Here is a 12,018-nt window from a genome sequence, read left to right as displayed (position 1 = left end):
TTTGTAAATTCACAAATTTTACCATAAATTTATTTCTATACTATACACTATAAACTTCAATTAAAAAATAATAAAAAAGGAAAAAAGGCTCACTACTTTCATTATGCTTAACATTAAAACAAAAAGACAGCCTTTTTTTTAAATTTAAAGAAACAGGTTCATGTGGGCTAATACACCGCTCTGTGAACTAACCCCACCACGTGTCAGTCAACACAAGAATATCAATTTGATCCGACCATACCGACTGTCTAACAGCTGAAAACCAGAGCCAGCATTCATGACAGACACATGCATCATCACAATTTGTTTTGAGCTATTCCACAGGTTAAATCCAGACTAACCATGCTAATGAAGAATATGAATATCTCTGATACATTTAATAACTGGATAATCAAGTTTCATCCTCTAGACCTCTCACAGAACTTCTAACTAGTATAAAAAGCCAACTGGTCTGTTGGTTTCCTTCACTTTGTTCATCCCTACTGCATATTAAAAGTAGAAGAGGTGAAAGCAACAAAAAGAAGTGAAACCATCAAAATGCAAACAAAACCACAGCCTTTCAAGGCTAAAATAAGTGTTCCTTCCACTCAAATCATACTATGAACATTCTGAAAAACACCCTAAGCAGGACAGTAAAATAATGAAAGAACAGTTAAAGTAACTGAGATTACTCAGCTTCAAGAAGGCAAATAACAACTCAATATATTCTATTTGCAAATAATTACATGAAGATATGCACTAGTACCAGCTATTTCTCATCGCTCAATAATGATGTTCTCACATTGTAAAGATACAAGCATTTAATTTCAAATATATATATATAAATGTTCAAAAAACCAAAAACCCCTACATTAAGAATCACAACTTTTTGCAAGAAGCATTCTAAAAAACACATGAAATTTTTGTTGCACCACTTTAAGAGTAGGATAAATACCTAGAGTATTTTTCTCAGATTGTGTGGAATTCTGCAAAGTCCTAAGGCAAAAAAAAAACCCCAGAAAGATAATCGCTAAATGACAAAAGTAATGGATGATCAAAAGATTCAAGAATGCCCTGCTTATATGAATTCTATGATTTAACTTCTTGATGATAACTCACAAATCTAAAGACTACTGGTGAGGTTCAAAATCCAGGGCAAAAGGCTCTCATATGGCATTAGATTCACCACCCGTAAGTGGGTGAGCCTTCCTCCTTGCTGGTCTGGAGACCTTCGCCTCCAGCAAGTATCATACACAACTAATTAAAAGAAAATATGGGACAGAGTCCATTCTACAACTGAATCACAGTTCCATCCCTTCTAGAGAAATTATGTTGGTTAAGTTTAACTGCTCAAAGTTTCTGCTTCCTCTGTATAAAATCCTTGTAGGACTGTTATGAGAATTTAGACTCTAATGATAATATTTCTAATAGGGACTGGCATATAACAGGCATTAAGTAAATGACAGCTCTTTAATGCATGTTGCCATTAACATCGAGTAATACTGAGGAATACAAAGAAGCACCTGTAAAAATTTAATTCGAAATAGATACCAGCTTTCCTTCAAAATCTTTGTTCTTTTTAAAAGGGCAGCCCTCTACCCATGAAATCAGTAACAGTGCATTCTAAAAAGGATAAGTGTCCAATCACTACTTTTCAACTAATATCTACCAGCATGATACTTAAGTATTAAACAAGAGTGTTACAATAATTTAAAACCTTTAAAAGCAGGGTAAGAAAATGTTTTTTCTCAAATCCACACACCCAAGTACTATGCCATGTTCATGGAATTCCTAACCAGTAAGTGTTATACATTGACAGAATTTTATAAATCTTTCCAAGCAACTTCAAAGTATTGCCCCCCTTCACAAAAAAAAAAACAAAACAAAAACCAGGATCAGGAAATTACAGAGTTGTGGTCTCTAAAAGTTTTCTTTTTTTCCTTAAAGGAGATACCAGAGATTGAACCTAGGGAGCTACATCCACAACCCTGGTCTCTAAACTTAATTGGATTACACACAGTTCATAAGTAACAAGGAGTTCAGTGGAACACAGGAGGGAAAGAGAGATTACCTCCAGTTTTGTCAGTCCCTTGCCATTCCATCATCTTCATTAAAATTTTTAGGAGGATAGCTGTGCAGAAAATGAATAGAAGATGAAAGAAAAGATGTACAGGAAGACTCAGAGAGAAACAAGAAACATGATTTCTAAGACAACTAAGACAGAAAAAAAGAAGGAAAAAGAAAAAAGAGGAAGAACACAAAATCCCTTCCCAAATGAAATTTTCTTACACTAAAAAAATTTCAGATGAACCAAAGAGTTCAGAATTACAAATGAAAACAAAGTAACAAATTTATATGACTATCATAATTATTACGAGCTGTACAATTAATCCCAAGAATAAAACCTTAATTTTATAATTCCCACCTGAAATTTAAAACTGCAAAATCAGCTAATAATTCAATTTGAAAAATGTATTTCAATGGATTCTACTAAACTTGAATGCCATTTTAACCATGAATGAATAGAGTCTTATTTTCTTTAGTAACTAATGAAACTGAATAGCAAAAAGCCCAGTAACTCCTCTCAAAATACCTCATTATGCTCACTGATTTACAAGTTTCAATGTTTTAAAAAACCAAAATGAGGCAATATTAACAACTGCAACAGCATTCCTAGATGAAGGCTTCAGTTACTGACCAAAGTAGGTATAAAGACTGGTTAAAGTGAAGCTGTCTAGATCTAAGATTAAGGATCAGACTATGGCTCAGTAAAATAATCTATTTTATTCAGAGTTAAATTTAAACAGCTTATTGAAGTTAATGGAATCTATACAGAGAAATGTTATAGTATGTAATTGTTACAATTATTACACCAGGAATATGATATAGTTATCATTCAAAGACCAAAATTTGTTAGAAGGGAAAAGTAGAAGATTTCTAATTTAAATGACTAAAATAAACTTGCATTAAATGTATCAAGAAAAAGGGCAACTACACCTTCCGACAGACACAGTCGTCACTTCTGGAATTGAGAGTAATTCTGTATTTATTCTTGTGGCTCTTTAGTCAAAAAGCTATTTGTGTTCCTTCCCCTTGTTCCTGTGCATAATTTGACAGTGACAATGTATTAAGAATTTCTGTAACTTACTCAAAATTACTGCTTACACACATATATATTCTAATACTAAATTATGCCATTTGTTGCATTCTAAGTATGGACTGGATATAAATTGTAAACCATCCAATTACAGATTTTCTGAAATGAGTTGCAGAAAATTATAATTAGAAATTTTTCAAAGGTTTCAGTTAAAATTTATAAACCAGGAAAAGTGAAAATTTCTTAGACTATCTGGCAATTTGAATCAAATGAATTGAATCAATTTAAATACTGCATTGCAAAGATAAAAAAAGGGATAAAAAAACTTGGAAATAATCACTAATTCCTCCTCTTTCAGAATCAAACTTAATATTACTCCTTACCATTCTAGAGATATTTTAAGGAGAAAATTTGGTATGGATATGTATATTCATGAAAACTAATTGTTTTAGTGCTACATTAAATAATTAGTATGCCAATCTTATTCAATTTGTAAAGAGAAATAAAACTGTCACACAGGATACAGAATCCCTTAATACAATATCTCCTTTCTGGTGTATTATATATCCATGAGTAAGACTAAAATTTTTAATGGAAAAAAATTTATTTATAAATTTTAACCTAATACTCTAAGAAATCACCAACTCAATCTATTCCTTCTCCTCCCACCACTGTAATAACACTAAGTAATATTTTAAGATTCTAGGCACAGTAGTATTACTTTATTATGAGTGTTGCAGATATAGAAAACTTCAGTCCTAATAAATGAACTGCCAGTTATTGCATTCACAAAACTCAGAATACTACATAAAGCTTCAATAAAGGCTGGCAGACCTACCTGGTCAAGGCACTGATACATTAACAACTATATTTCTTCAGTATTTTCCAGAGAGCACAACACAATTATTTTCTTTATAAATACTCAGAAAACCAGTCTCATAAAATCAGTCGAAAAAACAAAAAAAAATGAAGTCAAGACAAACATTTCATATCTTGGAGAAACTTTTTCAAAACTTATCTATATGTAAAATTATAAAATCCCAGAGTTTATATTAATTAGACAAGAGCTAAGCAAATCTCAAATACTTAAATTCACTTCTATCATCCAACAAGAAAATAGAAACCAATCTTTTATAAACGACTGTCTTTTAAGACAGAAGTAAAATATTAAAAAGCTGACATTTTCTTTTAGAAAGATAAATACTGAAAATAAAGATTTACAAACCAGTACCAAATTTCAACTTAACTATCACACAAGTATTATTACTAACAGGATTATGGCATATAGAGAACTACATATGAGTATCAAAAAGGGAAAGTAATTTATACATCAACCCTATGAAAAACAACTAAATGTAACTTAATTTTACAGGACCAAGCTAACTGTAGTCTCTACCTATGATATATTCTTTCTTAGTTAAATACGATGACTAATATCTACCTTATTCTTTGTGATCGAGACCAACTCAGAATAGGGGATAGAGGTGAATCTATTCCATTAAGAATATCGCTCAGTAGAAGGAAGAATTTTGATGAAAAATCTTTAGTTGATAAATTTCATATTTTTATAGACTTTTAACACTAAGTTAACTTTATAATAGTGATTTTACTATCTTTTCATTGCATATTAATTTCTCCATTCTATTACTGCTCCAAAAAATAAAATAGGCAAAATGCTTGGAGAAACTATTAATTTTTTGCCTTTAAAATAAAACAAAAAATATTAAAGTCTTTCAAAATGTTAAGGAACGGCCTTGATAAGAACTTACAATCTTAAAAAATTATAAATGATCAATGATTTCTGAATGATTTATTATTCTGTACCACAGAAATATTAGATGAAGTTGAATTTGTAATAAAATCTGGACATTTTACATTTAATATCTAACAGGAATGTGTTTAATCATAGTTTGTCCTATATTTCCCAAAGGCAATCTTCTCTTTCTGCTGAATTAAGAGTCTTTTTCAAAATACTATGGGCTTACAGTACTATTATTCCTAAATGAAATTTTATAGTCAGAGGGAAAGGGACATACATTATATCTAATGGCTGTTTCATGTGTCCCAAGATTAAGTCCTTTTGCAGTATTTTCAAAATGTTCTAATTTACATAATTAAATAATGGGAAAACACAAGCCCAAATAGCAAGAAATATTACTCTGAAACAAAATATATGAAAATTGTGGATGAAGGAGATGTGTATGTATATATAAACATATATATATAAAATACATGAATTAGCATATTCCTCTTCCTACATCATCCTTAGTTAACATGAACAAACATGCAAACATACATATATGTTCAACAAGACAAATCAAGGTAATGCCGCTTTCAAATGGAAACAGCCCTGAATTGTACAAATAAATAAATACCATACTCTTATCTCCTAAGTGCAAGGTAATAAAGACTTTCTCGAGAGCAGTGTAGTTGGTTTTGAGTGCAACTTAAAAAGTAATATAAAGATTTGGGAGAAGATTTAAAGTACAGTTGAAAAGAACAGCAAAAGGTTTTAAAACAATACATAAAGAAAGATTATGAGCTCACGATGGGCTAATTTAGGAGAAAGTTTAAAAGAACATGAATATATCATGTAAGATATGAAGGATCACAATTTTTTAACTAGCATTTAATTAGCTGGGTTTTCCTATAAAAGAATAAATCAAAGCAAAGATTAAAGAAATATTTCCTGTAAAACTGGGCATAAAGGTAATAAAAGAGGAGGGGTTAGAGCTTCTTTTCCTCACTGTGTAAAGAGAAAATTATCTGAAATCTAGGTAAAGCCTTGTCTGAAGGAATGGGGATGGATTACAAAGACTCTGATGTGAATTACGCCAGTCATATAATTTTAACTGAAGGAACAAAATATTTAAAAGAAAACTATCCGATGAAATATAGCTGGCTCTATAGAAAAAATTAAAGACAGGAAAAAGACTATAGGTCAAATCTTATAACTAAAGCTAAGCAGGTGTCAGAACATATTTTTTATATTAGAATTATACTGCATTAAATTGAATAGAAAGAAGTGATAACTTAAAAAGGCTGAGGTGCTTAGTGAAACTACTTCCCTCTTCATCCCTTGTGTGTGTTGGGGGTGGGGGAGCAGAGAAGGGAGACAAATAATGTAAATAATGTGGATATGTTTTATGTTATATGATTTTACATACATTATGGAAAAACTCCCCTGGTGACTGATACACTTACTATAGAGCATTTGCTGGATAATATATGTCGACTATAGCTTAAAAGTATTTTGTCACACAGATGAAAATGCTGAAACATAATTTAACCTGTAAAATGATAAATAGGGGAATCAACAATGTTAATATTTCTTGCATATTTAAGGTAATCAAGGAAAAATACTACAGCTTTTTGAAAAGTAGATTAAGGTATGAATTATAAAAAACTGCTTAATGTTACCTACATATAGATAAAATTAGTTTAAAATTCAATTGTAGAAAAGCATTCTAGTTCCTACCCACTGCACTCAGGTATTTTCATAAAAACAGAAGGTATTATAAGGAAAAATTATAAAAACATTTAAAATACAATTTTATATCATTTTTATTTACACTTTAAAATTTAAACAACGTGCTGGGAACATCCTTGCGAGGCAATGTAGTCGTTTTATTTATATGGCAAGACAGGCTCACCAATATTTTTCAAGGGCAAGCAACCAATATGTTAGCTGAAAACGGCCAACTTAGTGACTACTTGTGACATCGACTTGATCAAGTGAGCCTAGAGAGCCTCCCCACCTCTGTCTCCACTGTGGAGGAGGAGGTCTTTGTGTGCCTTTGTTTGGTGGTTCCACTGAATTCATTACAATAGAGATGGACATTTGATATTCGTAACGATCCAACATCTGAGCAATCTTCTTTCGAGACACACCATGTTTATTCCTCCTATCAAAAAAAAAAGGATTTTACATCTTTACTTAGAATGTATAGGATTAGAGGTTAAACCATTTTAGAGTAATGGAACACAGATTCTAAAGTATCTAGAAGATAAATTTCATTTACCTACATTTTGTAGGAAAATATCCATATTGGCGCTCTTAAAACATTTAATCATTTTTTTAAAGGCTTAAGAATACCACAAATCACAGCAAAATGTTAACTGATTACATCTCGTTCATGTAGAACCACCTACTCACTGAACTGTTGAATATTTTGCCCCTTTTTATAACAAAATCAAAGATTAAGAGACATTTCAGAATTACAAAAAAATCCCAAGATTTTTCAAGTGTTGAATAAAAGAAATTAGACACAAAATATACAACATAAGGTTCTATTTATACAAAGTTTGAAAAACACAAAATTAAAAAGGGGTTTAAGACAAAAAGACAGTACAGCGATGTTATGAAGAAAAGTGACTACCAAGTCAGAACCGTGGTTTCTTCTGGGGATCAAAGAGCTGTGACTGGGAAGAGGGGCATGAAGAGCGTCTGAGGTGCTGGTAAGGCGTACAGGACATGGGCCATGGTCAAATGAATTTTTTTAAAAGAAAATATTGAGCTATATATTTATATTTAATGCACTTTTCTTAATGTGTGTTTGTATACACACATGATAGATAAAAGGGGCTTAAAATTATTCTTGATATTCCAAGATATTTTTTAAATTTATCTTACTCGAATAGTTTTTTGTAAACTGACTTGGACAGGGCAAAATAATATATTTTACATTTAATACCATAATTCTAGACTTCTACACTAATTCTTTTTCCTAGAAAATGGCCATAAGAGAAAAGCTTAATTTTCAAAACTATCAGATGAGAAGAAAAAAAAAGAAAGAAGATGGAAGACCAAAAAAAAAAAAAAAAAAAAAAAAAACTGAGGTGAAACACTGGCAAGATATGACTGAATACTCAAGATAGCAAAACTGATTGATGAGGCAGGAATTCTTTTAAAAAATCAGTCAAATCCATGCCAGATATGAGTCACACAGCATGCAAATCAGAAAGGGAAAGAATGAAAAGCAAAAAGGAAAGAACTAAAATTAGGTGGAGCTCATACATAGAACAGCCTGAAGTTGGAAGAGGGCCAACTGAGTTGGGAGAAAAAACTGGTTTTAAAAAAAGGGTTGTGTGGGATGGTTGTACAAGTATATAAATATATTGAAAACGATATAAATTATAAAAACTATTGCACTTCAAATGGGTGAACCGTATGGCATATGAATTACAGCTGTTATCCAAAGAAGTGGTGGTGAATGTGAAGAAGAGAGAGCCAGAGTCTAGCAAAGTAGTGAGGTGAGGGGGAAGAAGGGAAACACAAGTCCATAACTGCACCACAAATTCTGTAATCTAAAACACTCTGAGAACAGACTTTGTCTGCTGACTCATGTGGCAGCAAAGTCTAACCAGACCTGTATAATTTGGCAGCATAACCTTACCCCATACTGACATTATTTAGAACCTTTATTATCTAACCTAACATGACTTGTGATTTGCTGCAAAAATGTTTCCCATGCTCCCCTAAATCCAAAATAATCTGAATTCTAAAACACACTACTTCCAAAACACATTGATTCCAAGGGTCTTGGTTATAGGATTACGGACCTGTACTAGGGAAGGAAAGAAAAGACGGATCAAGGTGACGTGACCAGGTAACTTAACAGAAAAAAAAGGCAATGGGGCTTAAAAGGGAAGGGGATGAAATTGGAAGGATGGTGCGGAGTTGGCCTAGCTAAAAACCAGAGGGAAAAGTCCTATCATTCCCCTCAAAGTTTTCTGGAACTCCACTAGCATTCAAGAAACTGAAACAATGTAGGAATTCACATAAGAAAAAGTAACACATATTTAACAAGGAAAATTTTCTAAAATTTAATGAGACAAGGCTCCTCAAACACCTTTCATAGTCCATGTTCCTCTAAACAGAAAGTAAGTAGTTGTAGGAGTCCTATGCACAAGTAGCAGTGACAGGACAAGCTAAAGCTAGTAAAGAAATCAACCGCGTAGAGGTGAAAAGGAAGAAAAAGGTAAGGGTTAGATAAAAATGCAAATGCCTTACTTTTCTAATTCTTCAGGATCAAATTTCCACCAAGTTTCAGGTTCATGAAACTCTACCCTGTATCCTTTTCCTATGGCCTATACAAAAGGAAGGAAGAAAAAAAAAACACCCAGAGAATACTTCTTAAAAGTACAAAGAAGGCAGACATATAAATTTCATTTAGACAGTACTTCTGTTGCTCAACCAAGAAAGTTTACTTTATAAAATAATAGTTTGTATACATTTTCAGACCAATTAATTGGACAGATTTCAATTACTATTCGTAAGTCTAGTCAAAACTAACAGGATGTGTCCACATTCCTTAATAAGTACCACTGCCAATAAAAAACAAAAAAATCCTAAGCAAACCAACAAATCTCTTTAGAAACAAGAACAAATGTTTACTAAAGACCAAAGTAATCAAAATTAGGCTTATTGTATTCTAGCAATGGAAGAACTTTTATCAATGATGTGGAGGCAGTGGCCACTAAAGGTCCTGAGGGGAGGGACAGGGAAAAAAGGTATAATATGGGGACATTTTTGAGACATGGCAATTGTCTTGAATGATGATGCAATGTTGAATACAGGCATTATATAGTTTGTCATAACTTTAAAAACTGTGTGGGAGAGAGTGTAAACTATAATGTAAACTACAGTCCACACTTAGTGGCAATGCTCCAATATGTGTTCATCAATTGTAACAAATGTACCACACCAATAAAGGATGCTGTTAATGTGGGAAAGTATGAGGGAGAGGGAGTGGGGCCTATGGGAATTCACTATATTTTTTATGTAACATTTATATAATCAAAAGCATTAAAAAAATTTTTTTTAAGTAATAAAAAAATTCAGATTATGAAAACTGATGAGAATAAAATATAGTAACTCTCTCATCTCTCATATTTACCATTTCCACGTATGGTTTCATTTCCCAAGCTTGTGTATTAGTGTTGTCTATTATAACTGGAGATATCCCCTGAGCGATAGCTTGTTTTGCTGAAATTAAAAAAAAAATAGAGAATTAGGTTAAACAGATATATAGAATAAAACCTAAACGTTTGTTGAGAAATTTTCTACTCACTATACATAAACCAAACTGCAATCTCTTGAATCAGTGCCATGGAAAAAAGGACTCCACTATATTAAAAGAGAATTTAAAGACACAATCACAGGCAATGTTTGTTCTCTGAATTGGGTGTTGGTTTTTTTTTTTACATATTCATACTATATTTACTGAAACTGATGTACAGATATTGAGACAACAGCTTTCAAACAAGGTAACATTTCTGTTTACATTGTGGTTTATATTTTAGACTATATAATTTTCTAAATTTTTAGTTATCTTATGTTTTACATTATGATTTACATTTTAGCCTATCAGCCCCTATATATTTTTGGTGTAATATTACATGTCTTATATCTATTTTTGCATATTCTTGTGGAACACTTCTATTGCACACACAGTTACATTGGTTCCATCTATTCAATACCTCTTAACCCCTCCCCTTAGGGCCAACAGTAACAGTCAATTTTCTTTTTTTTTTTTTTAAGATTTATTTATTCATTTATTTCTCTCCCCTTCCCCCTCCCACCCTGGTTGTCTGTTCTCTGTGTCTATTTGCTGCATCTTCTTGGTCCGCTTCTGTTGTTGTCAGCAGCACGGGAATCAGTGTTTCTTTTTGTTGCGTCATCTTTTTGTGTCAGCTCTCCGTGTGTGCGGCGCCATTCCTGGGCAGGCTGCGCTTTTTTTCGCACTGGGCGGCTCTCCTTATGGGGCGCACTCCTTGTGCGTGGGGCTCTCCTAGGCGGGGGACACCCGTGTGGCAGGGCATTCCTTGTGTGCATCAGCACTGCACATGGGCCAGCTCCTCACGGGTCAAGGAGGCCCGGGGTTTGAACCGCAGGCCTCCCATGTGGTAGGCGGACGCCCTCCCATGTGGTAGACGGGCGCCCTAACCACTGGGCCAAGTCCGCCGCCAACAGTCAATTTTCATTGCTTGAAGAGCCATGTTCAGAGATACTTGCAACAGTGTTGAGGGCTTGACATGCTCAACTGCTCTATGGGTGTTGGTTTTGACAAACTACCTATATAGGATATCTTGAAGACAACATTTAGTTAAATCCGCAGCTAATCATGCATCCAAGCTAGTGTTAACTTCCATTTTATAGGAAATATAGGAGATAGAGGAACAAGGAAAATCTGAATATGGGCTGAGTACTGATGGAGATGAAAACTTACCAACACAGAAAGGGATTAGTAACTGAAAATGGCAAGTTAAAAAATGGTATGTATGATCTCATTTAGGCAAAAATATATAGATCTGGGAAGATTAATTAAATGTATTTACCTGTAGGTGGTAGGAATATCTATCTTATGCTTATCTGTATTTTCTACAATGTACAAATAAGAAAGGCTATTTTAAAAAATTAAAGAATCTTATGCATTTATCATTCCTTACCAGAAAACTTGATATAACGAGTGGTTAAATACCAAGGTTCCTGTGGCTTTATGCATATTTCTTAGGATTATAATCCTCACATTGGGAGCTGAGGGAGGAAGGGACCTTTCTAAACTATCTCCCTAAGCCAGTGCTCTCTCTTCTCCCACGAGGAATAATCACTGTCACAGTGAGCCACTGTTCATGATGCGAGTGTGTGTACCACAGAAGAAAAATAATTAGGAATGCCTGCTGAAAATAAAAAGGCCAAGGCAAAATACAGTCATATGGAAGTTTTTCTGAGACAGAGACTTCAAGCCACTAAGTTCTACATAACAGAAACATTTATAGAGATGTCTAGAGATCAGACAGAATTCTAAAGTTCGGTTAAGCAGTAACGACTATGGTGGGATGCACATTTGGGGGGAAGATGTCTCTAAGCACCAAAGAAGTTTAGAATTCAGGCCATAATTAGGATACCAAGAAGCAATCACCTCCCACTGCTGCATCCC

The 12,018-nt window shown here is 33.3% G+C and overlaps 1 protein-coding gene across 10 annotated transcripts in view; it reads right to left on the bottom strand.

Moving 5' to 3' along the window:
- The window catches only part of N4BP2L2 (NEDD4 binding protein 2 like 2), an 81,050-nt gene that overhangs the window by 53,536 nt on the left and 15,496 nt on the right, over positions 1–12,018 (bottom strand). For all 10 annotated transcript variants that reach the window (XR_011645779.1, XR_011645780.1, XM_071208163.1 and 7 more), the window contains exons 4-6: positions 9,976–10,064; positions 9,090–9,166; positions 6,835–6,981 (exon numbers count right to left, since the gene is read on the bottom strand). Coding sequence is in view for 8 of the 10 variants with exons in the window: in XM_071208163.1 (XP_071064264.1) it covers positions 6,835–6,981; positions 9,090–9,166; positions 9,976–10,064 (313 nt within the window). In the remaining 2 variants the exon portion in view is untranslated. The remainder of the gene's footprint in view (positions 1–6,834; positions 6,982–9,089; positions 9,167–9,975; positions 10,065–12,018) is intronic.

This window comes from Dasypus novemcinctus, chromosome 15 (genome assembly GCF_030445035.2).
Source record: "Dasypus novemcinctus isolate mDasNov1 chromosome 15, mDasNov1.1.hap2, whole genome shotgun sequence".
NCBI classification, from domain to species: Eukaryota; Metazoa; Chordata; class Mammalia; order Cingulata; family Dasypodidae; genus Dasypus; species Dasypus novemcinctus.
This window is presented reverse-complemented; position numbering and strand designations above follow the sequence as displayed.